This window comes from Pseudopipra pipra, chromosome 1 (genome assembly GCF_036250125.1).
Source record: "Pseudopipra pipra isolate bDixPip1 chromosome 1, bDixPip1.hap1, whole genome shotgun sequence".
NCBI classification, from domain to species: Eukaryota; Metazoa; Chordata; class Aves; order Passeriformes; family Pipridae; genus Pseudopipra; species Pseudopipra pipra.
Window position 1 is genome coordinate 107,399,631 of NC_087549.1, and position 21,380 is coordinate 107,421,010.

At 39.3% G+C, this 21,380-nt stretch overlaps 1 protein-coding gene across 1 annotated transcript in view; it reads left to right on the top strand.

Annotated features, from left to right (window-relative positions):
* Nucleotides 1-21,380, top strand: part of ELMO1 (engulfment and cell motility 1) — a 316,924-nt gene that overhangs the window by 72,819 nt on the left and 222,725 nt on the right. Inside the window, exons 6-7 of the mRNA XM_064669895.1 lie at nucleotides 9,376-9,426; nucleotides 18,568-18,737. Of these exons, the coding sequence (XP_064525965.1) occupies nucleotides 9,376-9,426; nucleotides 18,568-18,737 (221 nt within the window). The remainder of the gene's footprint in view (nucleotides 1-9,375; nucleotides 9,427-18,567; nucleotides 18,738-21,380) is intronic.

A 21,380-nucleotide genomic window follows, 5' to 3' on the forward strand; every position in this document is an offset into this window, starting at 1 on the left:
CTTTCTGTTACAGCACTTGAAGGTAAGTATGGCATACCACAGGCACAGTACAACCGTTTGGGTTCACCTGATAGTAAACAGTTGTCTGTAAGGTTTGGCCGACACAGAAATGCTCTTTAAATATTCTTTATGCTTAAAGAATATTCCCTATTTGGATGGGTAGTTTTCCAGAGGGCAGTGAACAAACATCACAGGCTACTGCTGAAAGAGGATGGTTCTGATTTCTTCTCCCCTTCCTGAGAAGATCCTGCCACTTCATCTATGCTAGCTACAACATTTTTTGACCATTTTTGAAGGTGGTGGCAAGAGGGGGAATCATTTTGTGCCACTTGAATTCATTAAATTTGCTTAACAAAAAGGCTGCCTGATCTGATGTAAGGACGAGGCAAGGCTCTTGAATCATGTCCAGGAATAGGCTTTAGAGAAGAAAGAAGTTAAAGGAAGGGTAGGAAGAGGAATGAAACTTTGCTCTTTTTAACAACTGTGAGCTGTCTCTCAGTTGTTTCTGGAATTCATTTAAGCTGACGTAGAACAAACTTTTTGTCAAATTCCAACTGTAGTCAAAAATGGAAAAGGAATGTTTTTACCTACAGTCCCTCTTGGGTGAGAGGAAGGACACAGGAAAGGGCATTAGGAGTGGGATGTATATACTGGAGAAGCACAAGCACCTGCAGGCTTCCCCTGAAGTTTCAGTATAGTTCCAAATGTGGTGCTTGCAAAAAGAGCTGGCCCACTTTCCTGCTTATATTATAGTGCTTACTCCTGTCTTTTTCCATACACACTGAGCAAACCCCAAAACGATACAGTTTTCATCTGGTTTAGCTCCTTTGTTGACTGATCAACCAGTTATACAACTACCTATGCCACATAAAGCAGTAGTAGGAATGAGAAAGGGGATGAAAAGCAAGACTCTATGGTAGCAGACTGTGTTTTAATTTGGCAAAAGTGACTCTGAACCACAGTCTTAGCTTGGGTCTTCAGCTATTTCTTTTAGTAGCCGCATCTGCTTAAGGAGCAGCTGTGCAGCTCCTGTGCTGACCCCTCAGTAGTGCTGTGGGTGAATGTGGATGAACTGCACTAGAGAGCTGACTTCGATTTGAAAATCCTTACTTACCTTTGTTTGTTAGGTTTTTTTTTTTTGTGTCCATACTAGCGCCCTGTTCTGATTTCCCCACATGATCTCACCAATAATAGGATGATCCCAGCTAAGTCTGTCATTTCCTGATGTTTATTTTGCAGGGTGCAGCTCTTATTAACAAACTTATCAGAGGATGATGGGTCTGCTTGTTATCTGCCCACCTCTTCCGTGTTACTGGTACAGCTGTCTGTGTGTGGTTGCTTGAATTGGGGAACTGATCCAGGTTAAAAATAACTAGTCTGTAACTTCTTTTAATGTGTCAGAAGGATGTCTGCCCACGGCGTAATACCACTGCTGCTTTGCAGAGGAAGGGGTACCTGGTAAAGTTGTCCTTGTAGATCATTCCACCTGCAGATGAGCAAATCATGCAAAGTATGGTCTTTTTCTTAGTATGTGGTTTAAGTAGCAGTCAAGTTGGTACTACTGTGAGTTGCTGGAGAAAAAGGTAGTTGAGCTTTCTTTTTCCTCACCATTACTTCATTCTCTTTGCTTCACTAACATCCTCGTGACTACTGCTGGAAGGCAAGTTGATTCAAGTCATGGATCTGACAAAAGAAAACTCTGGAATATTGTTTTTACTCCTCATTTTTGTGAATGAAGGGGAGAAGCAGAGGTAACTTTTTAAAGGTTAGGTGGTTAACTGTGCCTGCTGCATGTTGGAAGATCCAATGTGAAGGAAATATTGGGAGCCCACACGCTAGAAGGGTATGTGCAGAATTGTGCCTCTTGTGGCTGCAGAGTTGCACTGGTTAATGTATACCCTGAAATTGCATCACTGCTGTATCTTGGTTTATTTACTAGTTTCTGTGATCCTTGAATAGGGATAGATAAACAGCATGCAGAAAACATCCTCTTTTTAGAAACTTCAGCCAAACTATTTAATTTTGATAAAATTTTATCAACAAATTATAACATGAAAAACTAGAAGACATTGTCCTCGTGTCCAACAGCTTCCCAGAAAAGGAATTTTGTCACAAGATTAATTGCATCAGTATTTCTTCTAAAAGAGTACAGTTCTGTCATACCAAGTAGCACAATGTTGATAATTACCTATGTCACTTAGCTTTCATCTTATTAAACATTTTGGTGACAATAAATGGACTTAAGAAGTTCCCTATCAAATCACCAAAATCTTATATCTAACCTCATAGTTGGCCTCCAGCTGTAACAGTAGCAAATGCTGTTCAGGGTAGTGATGGCTTTCACTCCCTTTATGCTTCCTCAGTATTCCCATTTGTTATATTACAGGTGTTGGAGGCTACACTTAGTCCATTTAATATCCCATATAAAGGCCATGCAACTCTTTCGTCTCTTCTTGAACCTGTTGATATGGCCTGCTTTCACAACCTTTTGTGACAGCAAGCTCAAGTAGCTCACTGCCTGCTGAATGAAGAGGTGTATTCTTTATCTGCTTTAAACTGATCCCTTACTGCTTTCATCAAGTACCCCTAAGTTCTCATACTGCAGGGTTTCATAACAACAGTTCTGCATTCAGCTTGTTCCTTCCTGTGTCCTTTGTCCCTTCAAACTGTGGAGACCCTGCCTTGTGATGCAACTGCTGAAGCCCATTGTACACTTGCCTTTGTCTGCATTTTCCCTCACATTACTGTGTCCTTCTTAAGATAGATAGATCAAAACTGCATACAGTGCCCTGCACATGGGTACATGAAGTTCTCGTGTTGTGGTGAAGTGACACCCTCTGTCTTGTGCACAGTACCACTTCTGGTGACCCCCAGTGTTTCCCAGATGCTGTAGCACATTGAGTCAGTGCTTTAAGGGAGATCTGCCAACAGGAACTTCACTTCTCTTTCCTAAGCTGTTCACTTAGAAATGAACTCTATAACTCTATTATGTGTCATTTTGTCCTTATTTACAACTTGCCCAAACTTGTCCTCTTGAAAATGTAATGGAGTCATTAACATAAAGTGTATTTCACAGCTCTGATTTTTAGTTATTGTGTTCATTTGGAGGAAGGTGTAATAAAATAGCAGTAGTATGGAAATAGGAATGAATCTATTACTTAGTGATACAAACACCTGAAGAATGGCTGTTAACTGTTATACTTTAGGCTGGTTGGAGAAGTCTGAGGGAAGCTTTTTGGTCAAGGCTAAAGAATAGCACTGAGTGAGCTATGCCCATAGGAACCAATGCTTTTAGGTCTTCCTCCAATATATTAAGAAAACATTTCATTCCAACCAGTTACAGTGAACTGCATCTTGAGGCATTTTGCTGGGTATACAGATTATTAAAATGATAAGACAAATACATGGCAAAACAAATTTCAGTTTTGCCTGATAAATTTTCCAAAGTGTCTCTCGAGCAAAACTCTGAATAAATAACTTGACTATTTCAGTAAGATTTTTTTAAAGCTAATTCGCATAGCTTTATCCCTCTGCTTGATTTCGTGGACTCTGTTAATGCCTGAGGCCGACTTTCTAGATTCAAGTCTCCTGCATGTGTTAAAGCAGAGCTTTGAGAAGGAACAGAATCTGGTGGCAGATAGTAATAGAAACATAGAATCTTTTAGGTTGGAAAAGACCTCTAAGATCATCAAGTCCAACCATCAACCTAACGCTGCCAAGTCCAACACTAAACTGTGCCACCAAGTGCCACATCTACACCTCTTTTAAATGCCTGCAGGGATAGTGACTCAAGCACTGTGCAGCCTGTTCCAATGCTTGGCAACCCTTTCTGTGAAGAAATTTTTCCTCATTGGCCTTCCTCCTGATTCTTACCCATAAAAACACTCAACCCTATTGTCACCATCACTAAGCTCTAGGCAGTCAAAACACTCCCTAACATAGAGGGCTATCCCACCGCCTCTCCTTCCTTGCCTATCCCTTCTGAAGTGTTTACTGTTCAAGTACATTCATGTTGCTCCAGCTGGTGGAATTAGAAGGCAGAGGGTCCTAAGATATGAACACAAGATGAAATGTCCAAGTATCCTCTACTTCCTGCTTTGTTATGCTCTTTGTCTTCATGGTAGTATTTGGCTATCTGACTGAAAACTCATCTTGGAAATATTACCTACCTAATTAGAATAAAATAATCCTTTGATATGTTATATTCTATTTTGCTAGATTTCAATACTGTGAGCAGAAAAGGTCTATGGCAGATTTTGGAATGTTTAGGTTGTCCCCCCAAGTTCCTTGAAATAATCATCTCACTCCATGAGGATCAGCATGGCCAAGTCAGATATGGCGATGCACTTTCTGAGCCCTTTCTAATAAAGAATAGTGTGAAACAAGGCTGCTTTCTCGCTCCACCCCTATTTACAGTCTTTTTCAGCATGATGCTCCAAAGGGCCATGGCAGACCTCGATGATCAGGACGGTATCTACATTTGATACCGTACTGATGGAAGTCTATTCAACCTAAGGCGACTGAAGGCCCACACTAAGACCTTAAACCATCTTGTCTGGGAGCTGCTTTATGCCGATGACGCCACCCTTGTGGCCCACACAGAAGCAGCTCTGCAGCGTTTAACATCCTGCTTTGCAGATGCTGCTGAGCTCTTTGGGCTGGAAGTCAGCTTAAAGAAGACAGAAGTTCTCTATCAACCTGCACCTCAGGAAGTCTTCCTTCATCCCCATATCACCATTGGCCATTCAGAGCTCAAATCAGTCCAGCAGTTTAATTACCTAGGTAGCCTCATCTCCTCGGATGGTAAGATTGACAGGGAGATAGACAACAGGTTAGCAAAGGCATATAGTGCTTTTAGAAGACTCCATAAAAGAGTCTGGCATAATAAACACTTGAAGAAAACTACAAAGATCAGTGTTTACAGAGCCATTGTGCTGTCCACTCTTTTATATGGATTCGAATCATGGGTCATCTACCGCCACCACCTGCGACTCCTAGAACGCTTCCATCAACACTGCCTCTGTACAATCCTAAACATCCACTGGTCAGATTATGTGACCAATACATCTGTTCTAGAACAAGCAGCAGTCACACGTATTGAGGCCATGTTGATGAGAACACAGCTGCGCTGGGCAGGGCACGTCTCCAGGATGAAGGACCACCGCCTCCCTAAGATCTTGCTTTATGGTGAACTTGCCACCGGCTGCCACAAGAGAGGAACCCCAAAGAGAAGATACAAGGACTTCCTGAAACAACATCTCAGCCTTGGCCATACTGATCATCATCACTGGTCTACTCTGGCCTCCAATCGGGAGGTCTGGAGACACACTAACGCTGCTGATGTCTTTGAGAACGCACGCAGGATCACTCTCGAGGAGAAAAGACAACACAGAAAGAATCATGTCTTGCAGAATATACCACCTAAGGAGTCTTTCCGCTGTGCCTTTTGCAATCGGATATGTCTATCTTGTATTGGCCTCATTAGCCACTGGCATACTTGTAACAAATGTGGATAGAGCCTCCTAAATCTTCGTTTGCGAAGCCTAGCCATGATTTTGCTAGATATAGTGTTGCAAATGGGGCTTATTTGTACCGATAATATAACTGCTGTTTTAATCCTAGATAACATTTACAATAAACCTATTTTCTTGTTATGGATTTTTTTAGAGCCATTTTGGATAGTACCATTGGATAGTTCCTTCACAGCTCAGGATTAAGCTTTCCTAATACAACAGCATGAACAATATCTACAAACCTCCTGTACACTTGAGAAACAGACAAGGAGTATCTTGGAAAAGGGTTTGTTTGTTTGTTTTTGTCTTGTTTTTTTTTCCACCATAGGTGGTGGTAAGCCCTGTCCTAAATAGCAGTGTTGCTAGTAAGTATGATTGCCAAAGCTGTGCTGCTGTAATGATGTTCTGTTATCCTGGAAAAGAAATCCACAGGATATCATCCCTGAAACTAAGCGGATTAACTGTGTGTAAACGTTGCAATTGAAATTAACTGGCATGCTGACTACTGCATCACACAGTTAATGTAGGAAATCCTCTTGGCTTAATGGTATGCTTATACACTGTTTCTTGGTATGTGCTTAAGCCATTATTTAGAGTGAATAAACAAAATTGTATTTTTTTATTGGGCAACAGCTAACCTTTTTCAAATTTTGGCTAGCTTGTGACTTGACTTTGAATACTTTCAGAGAGTAGGTGTAGGCGGTTTTCCTTAAGCCTTTGTTTAAATCAGGAGTTGAAGATGAGCTCTCTATCTGTTGAGGTAGCAACAACTGAATTTACAGTAGAGGACAAGCACACGCACCTTGCTCTGAGGCAGACACAATGAAAGGTCCATGGACTTTGTGTGTTAGGGGCTCTGACAAACTTTGTACCTTTGAGTCTGAAACCTTTGGTGTTTCAGATTTGTCTTGATGATTAAACAGAAGGACTCCAAAGAAAACATCCAGTGATGCTTTTAATACTCTGCGTGTTCTTTTTCCTCTGATATTTTGTATATAACCTGCTGACATAAGGTTACTCCGGAAAATAGTACTTCTCTTGTTTATCCCTATGGGGTATCTGAACTTTGACCTGGTTATCGGCTTCCCTTTTTCCACTTGTTTTTAAATTCCTATAACTACTGAGAAATAGTGTATTTTTAACAAGATATTTTTCCTTGCTAGCTTGGTTGTAGATTCAATCTATGCAATTTATCTTCTGTAATTAGAGGTTTGGTTTTTAACCTGCTTGATTTACACTGTAGAGAATATATCAGATTAAGACCAAGTTTTTATGAGTTAGAGTTTCTGTTTGTGACAAAACTACTGTAATTGAACAAACTGTGGAGCATGGTTTCAGCTGAAGAAACTATGAATTAATGTAATTCAAGCTGTGACTGACATCTTGCTGCTCCCAAAAAAGTGAGATATAATTCCTCCTCATGCTTCCCTTCTTCTCTTTTCATCCACTGCTTCTCTTCTCCCAAAGATGTGGTTCCACCATCTTTCTTGGGTTTGCGCTGTTGCTGAACCCTTGTAAAGCTTGTTTGTGTCTATTAACAGAAAACTTTCTTGTCTTTACTGCTGGAACTAATTTCTGCCAGGTTAGTGAGACTGACCCACAAACAGATCTGTCCAGTACCAGAGCTCGTGCCAGGTGGAAAAGGAAGCACACTGGTGGGAGGTAGAAGTACTCAGCTGTTCAGCAAACTCCTCAGGTCTCTGGAGACTACTCTGTAGCCTTCTTACTCTATGCTCAGCACCTCTTGTTTGCATTGGACTAAGAGTGTTTACAGTGATGTTTATTGTGGCCTAGATTAGGTGACTTAACTTGCTAAACCAAAAACTCATTTGTACACCTGATTTGGTAGTTCATGTTAATTGCAGCAGGAAACATGAGAAACTTTTAAGCCTAAAGTTTTGCTGCTACAAAAAATAAGCTTGTGTGTGTGCTCTTATTTATGTTTAAGAACAGTCTATTTGTTTATTAGCTCCAATGTTTTCGTAAAGATGTCAGTGAACTTTAACTTCTGAATGTGATTGGTACAGTTTAAGTTGTTCAAGTGTTGTCTGATTCCCTGATTTTAATATTGTTTCATGCTGGGATTTGCTGCCTTCCAAGTAAAGCTGTGTCTATGCGTGCACACACATACTCTGGCCTAACGCACCTGAGGTCCAGTGTTGGTGGAGGTAGATTTAGCCTATTCTCACTGTCTGTCCTAAAGCAATTGCTTTTATACAGTTCCACAAATCCAGGAGGTAACAGTTTAAGCCACCACAACTGTTTGTGTGAAGTGAGTTTGTTTCAACACTGACTGAGATTAAACCACACAAATGCACTATTACCACTTCACACAGATTCCTTAGACATGATGAAACGTAGCTGGGTCTGGTGCTGTTTTACTACAAGAGGAGAAAATCTGGCACTTTGTTTTTGCTGTGGGAAGTCACCCTGTATTTAGCTGCTCACCCTTTGCCCCAGCCTGGCTGGCCTCCCTGAGGCTCTTCTGGCAGAAGGAGACTGCTGAGGGCTGAGATGAATTAGTTGCATATATAGGCAAAGATGCTGTAAGAAAGCTTCTGCCTTGTACCCCCTGTGTTGTCTGGCACTTCAATTATTTCAGTTAGAGTGAGGAAGTCTTTGTGGGTGGAGAGTAGCTAGTACCAATCCCACAGACAACTTGGATACCGAGAAAGAGACAATGTACTGGAGTTTTATTTTGGGACTGCTTGACCTCATTTCAGGCGAGATTTATCTGTTTTTTAGCATTTTGGATTTGAGATGTGTCAGAATGGGAAGAAGAAAAAGGAAATAAATTTGGGAAAAACTGCCTGAGGAGAAATACACCTTCTTGGGTTTTTTTGGCTAAACACCAGTCTGCAAAAAGCTTGCAATGTGGTCTTCAGTACAAAATTAGCTCTTCTCTCTTAAACTGTTAAGGATTCCTCCAATTCCTTTGACAAGTTAGGGTATTGGCTCACGAAGAAGCTGCTGAACTATGACTGATGTTGTGACTGTGCACTGCGCTTTACACAGTCAGTACCTGTTAGTATGTTCATTGTGCTAGGTACCTTATTCTCCTAGCCTGTGGTGAATAGGAGGTAGCTTGTTCAAGGAGAGGGAGGCTCCCCTATGCTTGCCACAGGAGAAGACTATGCTCATGGGCTTTGACCACAAAGTTGTAAGGACACCTTAAGAGAACACCATAGCTTATGGCATGGCAGCTTTTTCATCTACCCAGAGCTTTAGTTTAATTGAACACGTTATGTGAGCTTAACCAAAAGAAAATGTTTAATGCCCCCTCTTTCTGCCAGCTGGCTAAGGAGAAGGGCTTATGGCATGTTTGAACTTTGCTTACTGCTAACTTGCAGTGCTTTTTTTACTTTGAGGGAGAGTACAAAGTCGTGGTGGCAGAGTTCAGTGGGTAGGTTCCAGTGGTTTAAGTCAGCATGTTCTTGTTATAGAAAATAGAGAGCCAGTGGGATAAATTCTAAATCCTGCAGATGTTTAATGACAGGTTTCAGCAAACTTACAAACTCTTCAAGTATGTACAATACCAGAGCCAGACACCATGGACAGTATATTTCAAAGAAATATTTAGAGGTTGCCAATGGAAGCTAAACTTTGAAAAACATGAAGTCACTCTTAAAAGGGTTCAGATTTGTTAAGTATCATGTCAACAGCCACCTATTTCTTGAAGCTAATGTTATATGCCTCAGTGAGGAAAATACTGTATAGTTGTTAGCTTACACATGAAAGAGGGAAGCTTTTGCGTGCAGACAGGGGAAAATACTGTTGCATGTTTAGTATGACGTTCTGCTCAATGCATGTTTCATCTTTTTATGTGAGTCTTCAATGAAACCTTTGGATTTTTCTCTTTCAGAATCGTAATGAAATAAAAAACGGAGCCATCCTTCGATTAACAACATCTCCGGTGAGTTACTGTTCTGCTCTTCTCTTCCTTCAAAGTGAAGATTCAATTAGTAAATCATTGTGAACTAATGGATGTATTTTTAAGGTTTATCCACAGTGTATCCCACAATCCTCCTGCAAAGGTTATGAATTATGGAAGCAGGGGTGATATCTCTGAGTGGGTGGGGTTTTTTGTGTCTCACTTTTCTTCCACTGGGAACAACTTTCATGTCCGAGATACCTCTGTTTTCATGCTGACATTGCAGTCTCATTCAGGTTGCTCCTTTTCTGCCCCAGACCTCAAAGCCATGAAGCCAGGAGGAAGGGCAGGGATTTGAACCATAGAGACCTCTATTGGTTGTCTCAGGTCAGAGCTTTCCTGCTCTCTGGGTTTGTGTTGAGTGTAGCAACTGTAACAGTGAGATTTTACGGGATGGTGGGTTTTTTTTGCTGGTGTGTTTTTTGGGTGTTTTTATTTTAATTTTTTTTTTTTAAATTTTTTTCCAACACTATCTCCTTGCCAGCTCTTGAAAAGCATGGCAGAGTTGCTGGTTGCCTTGAAATGGTCTGTTTTCCTGCTGAGTTGAGCAGTACTGGTGCTACATGCTGAAAGCACTATTAGTCCTGGAAGATGTATGTCTAAGGCAGCAGCAATCCCATTTTGTTGCTGACAACTGTAGTGTTCCATTAAAATGCTTTACCTCTTCATGGTGGTGTTCTAGCTTCTGCAGATTCAAAGCGTTATTATGACCAAACTCTGCTGCCCAGTAGCTTATTAACAGAAAGCACTTATCTGCGGCCAGCTGGCCAAAGGCAAGAGATCTCCATTATCCTTCATCATCTTTTTCAGTGGTCTTTGTATACAGAGTTTTATAGTCATAAAAATAAACAGCAGTTTAAGACCATGGCTCTGTCAGGGTCTGTGTGACTCCAGTGTCTTGGCATATGTCACCAGAACAGCCTTGTACACCGGGAAGCCACTCGCTGGTAGAGTAAACACCATTTGGTGGAACTTCCTCAGAAACAGACAATCCCAGCACTAGGTCCTTCTAACTTCTGGGACTTCTTAAGAACAAATATCCTCTCCAGTACTGCCCAGACTTGCAGTCTCATGGAATCAAAACAACATCTGTGGTTCATCAAGAACCAACATGGTCCAAATGCACTGTATGATTCTTTTTGTGTAACCATAGCATGGAGTAACCCCATGAGATGACTCCTGGAATCCTCCCCTGTCTCAAAATCCACAACCAGTTGCACCATGCAAAACTGAAGAGAGGCTGTGCTGCCACTGATCTGTGAAAATGGCTGGCTCACTGTTTTCATGATACTTGGATCAAGCAATTAGAAATGTGACCTACAAACACAAAAGACAAATTTTGGATGTATAACACTTTCTGGTACTACCTATGGGCAGGAAGGTGTGATTTTGCATAGAGCCATCATCTGCTTGATCAATTTCTTTGGGGATTTACCTTAGGGTCAGTTAACCAAGACAGGAGTCCTTAGGATGCTGAGATATTGCTTGTTGCTTACCAAATTATGGACTACTCTGGCACTGGCCTGCAGTTATGAGTGACTCAGGCATCCTGTTTTAAGATAAAGGCTGGTCTACTCTTGAGTATTCAGTATTGATATTTATCCCTGAACCAGTGTTTGTTTTCAAACTAACTGATGTTTTTAAAAAGTTTTTTTAACTTTTTCCCAAAATCAGAGAGGTAGTTTAGAAGGTTTTGAAGGAACAGATTGGCTTTTGTCAGGTTAGAGAGTATTTGTATTCTTTCAGTAGATACAAAATGAAGTTCTGCATGTTCCCACTCTACAATAGTCTCTTTGCTCTTTAAGGTACTGTTGAAATGGTCATCATAACAGTACCTAAAATAGATAGATTAAAGGCTTCCAAGCTGTGGTTTTTAAAGTGGTGACCCACACAGTGCTTGTCGTTTACCCTGAAAAGCTAACAGGCCGTCTGTTTCCATTTTTTCCTCTGAAATTCCGTATGAGAGGAACAGTAGTTGGAAGAGATAATGTGAAGAACAGGCTGCATGATACACTCCTGCAAAATGGGAAAGATGCTTTCTTAGCTGTTAGTACTGGGTGGGCAATGTTTTTCTAATCATGTGAAAATATTAAGATTCTGAATTTCTCTCCCTGCTGCCCCCCCTTTTTTCTATTGTACAACAGTATAAAGCTGAAACTATCTTCCCCCTTCCACTAGAAAAAGAAAATCATACCAATAAAAATGCTTTATGAAAAGGTGGAGGAATTAGGAAAGAAGAGAAAAATTGAGAGAACTTAAAAGAAAGCACATATGGATTATGCAGTTTCTGGGATAGTTTCAGAAAGGCCTGAGCTGCCTACTTCCTGGCTGTTGTGGGGAAAAAAAAAATCTGTCCTGAACTTTAGAAGTCTTTTGAGGAAACCTTTTTTTCCTTGAAGAATTGAGAGGAGTTGAGTTGACCAATTATGAAGGCTGCATGAACTTAAAATGCTTTTCTTGTGATTAATTTTTATGCAGTTTATTACCATGACAGCCAGTAGTCTGGCTGTACCCATTCACAGTTGCATGGCCTGAGTCATAGAAATTTGGGTGAGAAGGATGAGATACGATCTTTTCGAGTCCTGTTGTCATAAGCCTCAAATTTTTTTATTGCTCATGTACCCAGAGTAGGTGCTATTAAAGATTAAAAGGAGAGAGGAAAGAAAGTAGAAAACCATAATCTTTTGGGTTGTCTTTTTTAAAATTAGGATTTGAAATCTGTCTCCTCAAATCTAAATGTTAAATGTTTTCTCTTTTTTAATCTCGAGTTTGGATTATTTTGTGTGTGTATACAGGGATCTTTTTCTGAAAACGATTGTTAATATTGCAAGGGCAAAACTGCAGTTATCGTGTGCTGCTAAATCCATTATAAATACTTGCCTTGAGAGATTTACAATGTGCCTATTTTAAATTTCTTTGAGTTAAAGGTTTGCAAACGCCGGTCGTTAGGCCTGGTGGGAATTTGAACTGCCTCTTTGTTTCCATAGGTCTGTTTGCTAAATTTGTGCCATTCTCTGAAAAGCTGGCTTTTCTAAACAATGCTATTTTTTTTCCCCCTCTATAAACCGCTCACCACACAGACACTGTTTCCTAGGTAACTTGAGTACAGATTGAATTTCTCTCGTATTATCCCTGTTCCTATATCATCTTTCTTATTTATTTTAACCTCTCCTATCATCTTTCTTACCAGCTCTTTGGGCTGTTTTGTGTTTTTGCCGTTTTCTGTGACCTGTTTCCCCCCTTTGCCCATTTGCATTTCTGGAGGGACTCATCAAAAGTTTCTTATGCAACATTTCTTTGTATTTGAACATATGTGACAGTCAAAATGCCGTATCGCTATTGCCTGTTTTGTGATACCTGTATTCCAATGCATGGTGGGTAGGTGTATAAATGAGCTGTTAATTGCTCCCGAGTGTGAGACTGATCCAAAAGGAGTTTTGTGTCCTGCAATGCAGCAAGCAGAATCCAACCTTTTAGTCTGTTCAACTGCAGGATTTCTTCAATCAGATGCTGCAAATCCTTCTTCAAATGACTAATCTTTTTTAAAAGATGCTAAAATACTGGGAAAATTAAATTAAAGGAACTGGCTTCCTTTTTTTAATTTAATAATTTCCTAACAGAAATGGTTATTTGAACACCAACTGTTTATTTAAAAGTAGCTTCTTGGGCACTTACAAAACATGCCTTGCTCATTAACTATATACCTTAAACAGTGAGTCAAGGGGTAGCCTTTTCTGATGTGGTTTTTATGGGGCTCGATAATTTATGTTTTTCACATGTTTTTCTTTCATCCCCTGGTCAGGGATCAGTTGAGTTTTCAAACTTGTAAGTTGTTTGTAGGCAGATGTATTGCGTTTTTATCATGAGCAATCATGTAAATAGGGTTGTTCAGTAATAGTCATCATAGTGTTTTCTCTGAATGCTTCTACAGATAGGAGGAATGTGGGTTTTTATTTATATGTGATCTAAACAAGTTTTTTTAACCTGTTCCTGCTTATAAATCTTAATCCTTTATCTTTAAGTAAATGTTTAGGATTTGGTCTATAATCTTTGCTCTACAACTGCTTTAATATATTCTGTAAATGCATAAATTTTTGCAGTTCTAACCTATGATTGTGCTTATGTTTATCATGTAATGTTAAATTAGTTGTTAATTGAACTTTATACCAGAAGCATTGACCATGGAGGTCAATAAGCTACTTTTATATTTGTCTTCTCATAGTACAAGACAAAGATTAGAGAAGTGAAGTTCGGTTTTGTCTTTTTACAGATAAAGGTTTCATTTCGTTTTTTCAGGTTTCCAAAGACATGTTTTGAATAGTAAGCAAAAAGGATTGTTTCAAATGCAGCAAGAGGGAAAAATGCTTATAAAACATTGAGAAGTGGCTACTGATTGCATAAACTTATTTTAGACGTATTTACATAATACGTATGGTTATGCATCTGTAATGCTTTTGTCATTGATTTAATAAGTGACTCTAGATGTGACCATTTCTCTATTCCTGCTCCCATAATTGCGTATTGTGATTCCATAGGACTGCTCAATGTGTCAGGTCTGTACAGGGCTTTAGATGTGGAAATTGTGCTTCAGTATTCATGTAAAAGATGTTAGCAATTAATTATGTACTAATTAAAATGGAATCTTATTACCTATCTGGTATCACACACTAGTCAGTCTTGGTGGGTCTGTTGAATCTGGTATGCACACAATGACAATTATGTAACATATCGACTCAATTGGTCCCTGACATATATGCAGTTCTAGGTGAAGTAGCAATAACAATCCAGGAAAAAGCAGCAGTTTAAACCACCGTGGCATTTCAACACTGAGCAATTTCAATTAAACCACAGAAATGCACCTGTTTGGTTAGTACAAAAGTGTATTTGATAGTTACTGGTGGTCTGAATGCCCTTTTTCTAGCAGAATGTTGACTAATGTGACAGGAATCTGTAAAGGATAAAGAAGACAACTAATTACATAGGGGTAAAACAGCAATTTAAATCAATGGTCCAAATTTCTTCCATAGCACGTTCATGTTTGATCGTGGTTGCTTTTGGATCTGTGACCTCCCTCTCATCCTTACTCGTTGTATTTTGTACTCTGTAGAACCCTGAGTATGTGTGGTTAATAAGTTGCTTTCAAAGTTTGCACAAAGTATTCGGTGGCAAAGAAATGATAATTTGATTGGTAGAATCTCTTGTTAGGATGATCTTGGGATTCTTAACCTTCAAATGGCTATTTAAGTCTCTAAGCAAGTCACATTCTGGATTTAGGTCATTAGTTTTCTCTTTAAGCTGACAATCTCATCAAGCTGCTCCTTTTAAGCACTGCTACTCCCTATGGGCAACCTTTCTGGATGTCCTTGGAGCAAGTCATTTAAGACTAGACATGCAGTTTATGCCACTTGACAGCCTTTTGAAATGCTGGGGCTTCAACAGCACACATTTTACAAGCTTCCCTTCCTTCCCTTCTTCTAAACAGGAGAGAGCAGTTAATTCTGCCTTTCATTTACTTGAGCAGCCACATTTCTGTTAATTCCCTCTAATGATTCTCAGTTGTGGAGGTTTATATGTATTTTTTTCTTACCTGAGTGATATTTCAGTAAGAGTACAGACATGGCAGCCAGCTCTGCTATTGCTTTAATGAGCTGTGCTCTCTGTCCATCCGCTGATGGCTTGTAAATCATTAAAATGGCTCTCTGGTAAACATTCGGAGCATATTTCATCTGGGTTTCATTTTTTAATGCAGTCATAAGTGAGCTGTACATTCCATAAGCACGTATGAGTGCTATGGCAACAAGAACTGGGAGGCTTGTGAGAACTGCATGATGTTCATCAAAGCAATATTTTCACCCATCAGGTATTTTGGACAACAACATCCAATGTGACTTTTGTCCATGTTTCCAGTGAGACATATACCAGCACTCTTGCTAAGATAAATATTTGTTTACCCTTTATTCAAGATTTCCTCTGCCCTTGTCCGTTCTTTTTCTTCCAATAGTAGAAGGAGCAAAGTTTATTGGATGCAGTGTCTTGCAAAACTTGTTTAATGGAAGAAAACTACTGCTCTGTGTAAACTTTGGTGATGGAATATTGACATAGCCAGATAAAGCCTATGATGATACTAAGTGCTCTTTTATGTTCTTAAAACAGGGCTGAACCACTTTTGTAGCATGGATTTTTGTGCTCTGTAGAGGGTACCAAGCTGTGTCTGAGTGAATATTTTCGTTTTAGTCTGGTGAATTTCAAAGCTATCACTGACTGTGGAGGAAAGAGGATTAACATATCTCTGTTGATAGGTTGGTCCCGCTCATGCTGCTGTTGTACACTGTAGGTGAGCTGTTATTGCACATCCCTGTACTGGTGTTCTCAGTTTGGGGGAGAGGTAGGATTAGCTCTTTCCATGCTTGGTATTGATATGTGTGTAATGGAACTGACTGCACTGGCAGCAGCAGTTCACCAGCCCAAGGTGTTCATGCTAGGGCCAGAAATGTCTCCTCAAGAGAAAGGGTGAACCAGAGATAATCTGATGTCAATGTGTATGAAGAGGAGGCATTGTTTACACAGCACGTTTTTGTGTGATGTGAAGGGGTTTGGAGGAGGATGTTCTCCTGGCTCTACTTACAAGTTTTCTTGCTTGCTTTTGTGCTATGCAGGCAATTGCAGTCCCTATCTGTTTGGCCACAGCTCTGCTGCCCAAAGTTTGCCCACTCACTTACTGGTTGAGCAGCTCATGAGAGCCACTCAATAACACTGAACTAGCTGTTTTGTTCATCTTTTCTATTTGTTTCATTTTCACTGAGTCCAGGAGCTTTCAGAGGACCAGGTTCCCATGGAAAGCTGGAAGAGCTGTATCCTTCAGTAGGCAGATAGTGGGGGTGGAAACTTCCCAAATCTATGGCAAGTAGAAGGCATGCACTCAGATCTTAAAGAGTTTAAGGTTAAATTTGAGCAACCATGTCCAAAGTCAGTGGAATGCAGCTGCCATAGCAGTACTGAGGATTTTTCAGTGTTTCTTTTCTGAGGTGGTCAGGAATTCAGACATTGCATGTACTCTGAGAAACGGTAATGTTTTGAGGATGCTTTGCATCTCTGAGTCTTCCTGAGTTTTTATAGTGGGGAATCTAGAGTAAGAAACAACTCCATGAATGAGGAAGTTTGGTAAGGTAGGTGTTGACTGTCGAACTTCTGGTTCAGGTAATAATAGTTGCTCTGAGTTTTTGTAGCTAATTATACAAGAGTACTTTAGCAAGGTTTTCTTCACCCTCTCTGATGAAGGAAGAGGGTTGGAGGAATTATTCTGTTGTTACCCTAGAAGTTGAAAGTTAGTGGTGTCTATTTTTACTTTTTCCATAGACTTTGGCAAATGGTTTACCCTACCACCTGCTTAAGCTTGAGAGATACTCTTTTAGTACCATTTGAGTAGATGTTGCCATTACACAGAGACTCTATAAGCCCTTGTTTCCCCATTAGAACTCAAATCCACTGGTAGACTAGGTAACTTAGAGTGGCAGAAAGACCTTTTGGATGACAGGTTTCTGCCTTTTTATAGGTAATGTAACTGCTATTGGTAATGTAACTGTAAATGCTAAGCTGTGTCACCCTATACTTTAGGCATGAAAAAGCTCAGGACTGAAGATATTCCATTTCTTCTCAATACTCTCTTAACTGAAGACGTTAACCACAGTTATACTAACTAGAAAGTATTTCCCCCCTGTACAAGCTCCTTACCACATGGGTTCTGGCCAAATGCTGACTGGAGACCATGCATTAATTTTTCTTTGTAAAAATGAGAAGTAACAAACCTTGCCGAGGACAGTGGAACACTTAACTTACTAATGTTTTTTGAAGCAATCAAAGTTATGTAGCTAGGAAGCTGTATCTGTAACGACACAGTGCTGGTTTTTTTCCTGGGCTCCTTGTTTAAATGTTCACTTGCACTAAAAATGACTGCTATCTCAGGATCTTGATCTACAGAGATGACCATCTCTGTGAAAAGTATATTCATTACTTGAACAGAAAAGGAATTGTCTGTCAGCACAGCCCTTTCTTCTATATTTCTTCTCCAGCTGAGACAGAATAAGCATCATCTCAGAGAAAATAACTCTCAACAGAATTTACATTTAATTTGTTTTACTAATGACACATAGCCTCTCATTCAGCTTTCATTGGGTGCAGGTAAGAAATGAATTTGAGGAAATAGAGTTTTGCAAGTATCTCTATACATAATGAGGAGGATTATTTTTCTAAGAAAAGTATTGTCTAGCTAACTATGAACTGAAGCTTTTGAATATTCTGTTCAGGTAAGTAAAAGCATCAAATTGAAAACGTGAGATATATTTTAAAGTATTTGCATGGCTAAAGAGAGAGACAATTTAATATGCATTATTTAAATATTTCTTTAGCTTTTTATCACCGATGTCCCTTTTAAATTTCACTCTCTCATCCTCTATTGAAAATATTAATGGTCAGAATAGCCTAACATATGAGGATATTGAATTTACATAAAGATGCCTGACAGATAATATCACAGTATTATGTGGAAACTAATTATTCCTGTGCTCCTCATTGAGAGACTGTGAGTTTTCAAACTCACTGATTGTGAACAAAAGAAGAGGGGGAGGAAGGAGCAGAAGACCTGAAGCTGTCCTCTATTTATATAATCTGATTAGGACAGTGTATGGTCCTTGTTGTTAAAGGTCATGAAAAATGAGTAAACTGAGTAAGCATTGACAGGAAAAAATGTGCCGCTGTTATTATACTGAGATTGTCTCATGCAATTTGTTTTATTTTGATTTCTACTTTTATTGATGTGACACATAAGCTCTTCAAACCAAAGGCTGTCTTTTGTAATGCTTCCATTTTACCTGAGACAATGAGATATCTATCCATTGCTCATCTAATGGTTCTACAAGAGTCCAAATGATTATAGGTAATAATGGAGTAATACTTTTATGAGAGTAATTTGTATTTGAACTACTTTTCTGAGCATAGAAGTGTTAAGTATCATTAGGATTGAACATGGCTATTGTTCCTACTTAATCTAACGTTTTATTCATGATTTTCATTGTAACAAAAGCTTTTTTGTTGTTTTTGTTTTTCTGTGTTTCGTTTCTCTCTCAGGCTCAAAATGCACAGCAGCTCCATGAGAGGATACAGTCTTCTAGTATGGATGCAAAGTTAGAAGCACTGAAAGACTTAGCCAACTACTCACGGGATGTTACATTTGCCCAAGAATTTATAAACCTCGATGGCATTTCCCTCCTAACGCAAATGGTTGAAAGTGGCACAGAGTAAGTATTCTGCTTAAACTCCGATGTTCCTTCTGTATGGAGTGATTTCCTGCTCACTTTCTGAGTGCCCGACGTATTTCTGTATACAACTTCTAAAATTATATAAAATTAAATATCTGATGAGTTCTGGGCTTCTAGGATAATATATTAATTATCAATGAGAATATTTCTGTTTTAATTTCCCCTAACAATGGGCTAGTGGAGACTCGGGGTGAGCAAACTAGGAAGTCACAAGTACCCTCTGTGCCATAAAATTTTGGGAAACTGAGGTCCTAGTTTCTTCTCTACTACTGGAAATTTGATAAACCATTGATAGTATATTTAAAGGCTGATATATAAGTGATGTAATCTGAAAACCATGTTTTAAATTTCACATTACTGAGAACATGTGGAGTAAAACCCACATGTAAAAAGTGCATTACTTTATTTCCATTTTTTTATTGTTTTGATCCTGGCTGGGATTTTTCAAATAGCGGTGGTTTTTTTGACATGAAGTTGAAAGCTAACCTCTGAAAATACACTTATTCTTTACCAGAACACCTTATTTCACCGTTGGTGAAACTCAGGACCATAGTCCTGAGTGAGTGTCCATTGGCTTAATGTGGATTGTTGCACTCTTAAATTATGTTCTAACATTAGACTTTTGCTTTCAAATAAAAGTTTTAGTCTTTTGCAGTCAGTGTCAACCTCTACTACACATGAAGAAATCAACAGTACCCACGCCCCTTTTGGAGAGAAAGAAAATGCTCTGAAAGTAAATTTCTTATTTGCTGGTGGTGTTCAGTCTTGTGAGCCAGACTCCAAAAGTAAATTGCTGAAATCAGTCCAAATCCCCTCACAAATGTGCTCATATTCCCTTGGATTCAATGAAGTAAATAGTGGTAGGAGGTAAAGCAAAAGTAGTAAGTGGACTTTGAAATAGACCACAAATGGTCTCTGAGGGTCCCATACAAGATATACTGGGGATCTTCCACAGAAAAATTAACTACTTTCTAGAATCCAGTAGTCCATAGATTGGGCAATGTAGAAGCATGCTCTAACTGATCCCTGCCTGTCATGTGGTCAATGTTTTATTGGACTCTGAATCCTTATTGCCTAACTCCAGCTATATACTACATTTCCAATATCTCGTGGTTTCATCTTCAGCATTTTGGGGCTATGATCATTTATTTTTTGCAGTGATGTGGTCTGTGGCACACATCACATGTTATGTCACTTTAAAAAATGCTTCTAGTTATCAAATTTCTCAACCTGTTTTATATTCCTATAATATTTATTGTTTAGGGACCAAATTAGGTTTAAAAGCAAAGACAAGTTTAAGTTTATGTAAACACATGTACACAGTTGCTGTACTAATTAAGAAGTATACTGAGTGGGCAGGCTCATACGTGCCTATAAAGATGAGAACATCAGCAAATTAAAAGTCACTGCCCCCGTGGTTTATTCATGACTCTATTTAGGTTAAATAGTTTAACTTACTCCACTGCAGAAGGTATTTAAACTAAAGCACTTTATTTTCTATTGAAACAGACAGGGAACATTAATATTTTTTATAAGCGTTCCTTTTAGCTGCACCAAGGCTAAAGGAAGTGCCCTCCTCACCCTTCAGATGTGTTTGTACCACTGTTTTGTTAACTGTGGGATGAGCCAAGTTGCAGCAGACTGGTCTGGATTAAAAATAACTATTTAAGAGGGAAACTATTTCAGGCAACAGCACCACTGTTGAAAGAACTGCTCACAAACTCCACCCTGATAATAATTCCTGACTGAAGGTATAAGTTTTCAAATCAGACAGCAAACTTGTAAACTGGGCATATGGGCAGAGTTTATTGCCTTTTTTTATTTATTTTTTTAAATTTATTTTGGAAGTGACTTGCATTTGGAGGGATTTAAGTCTTTTCTTTTTAGTAATGTAATGTGTCATCAAAGATACATTGATCAATCTACCTGTCTACTCTATTTATCAGTGTTTCTGCCTGTGGGGAGAAATACACTCTAGTTTGGACACTGGACAAAGACTCAGATTGTAAGAGTTTTCAGCAGATTCACTTGCTGATGAACTCCTGGTACTCACTGCAGGCTTTAGTGTTCAGCAGCCTAGATGTTCTGCAGCCCTGAGGGTGTCAGCAGGTCAGGTTTTTCCAAGTCTGGTTTTTCAAAGGGAGTTGTAAAGCAAGGACATCTGTGCTACACTGTACATTCCCTTCTGCTTTTGTACTGTGCATCACTGGCTGATGAGTACATACTTAACAGAACTTTAAATTTAATGAAAGTAGCAAACATGCACAGATTCAGCAGCCTAAGCCTACCATGGTGCTGTTGTTTTCTTTTCTCATCTGACTTCAAGCTGATGAACCAGTTTCTCCTCTTCAGGGTCTGACACTTCTTGCTATGTCAATACACTGAGGTAACAGAGAAACTACCTCAGAACTATTTCTTTGGATGGCTAGTTTTGGGTTTTGTTTTATTTTTTAGTGGTGGTTTTTGGTTTTGTTTTTTTGTTTGTTTTGTTGATTGATTTTTGGGGGGGTTGTTGGTTTGGGGGCTTTTTTTGGTGGTTTTGGGGTTTTTTTTGATGCCCTAGACTGTGAAGGAAAAGCAACTGGGGTCAGTCAGTCGTCCTCTTATGTTCTCTGTTCCTGT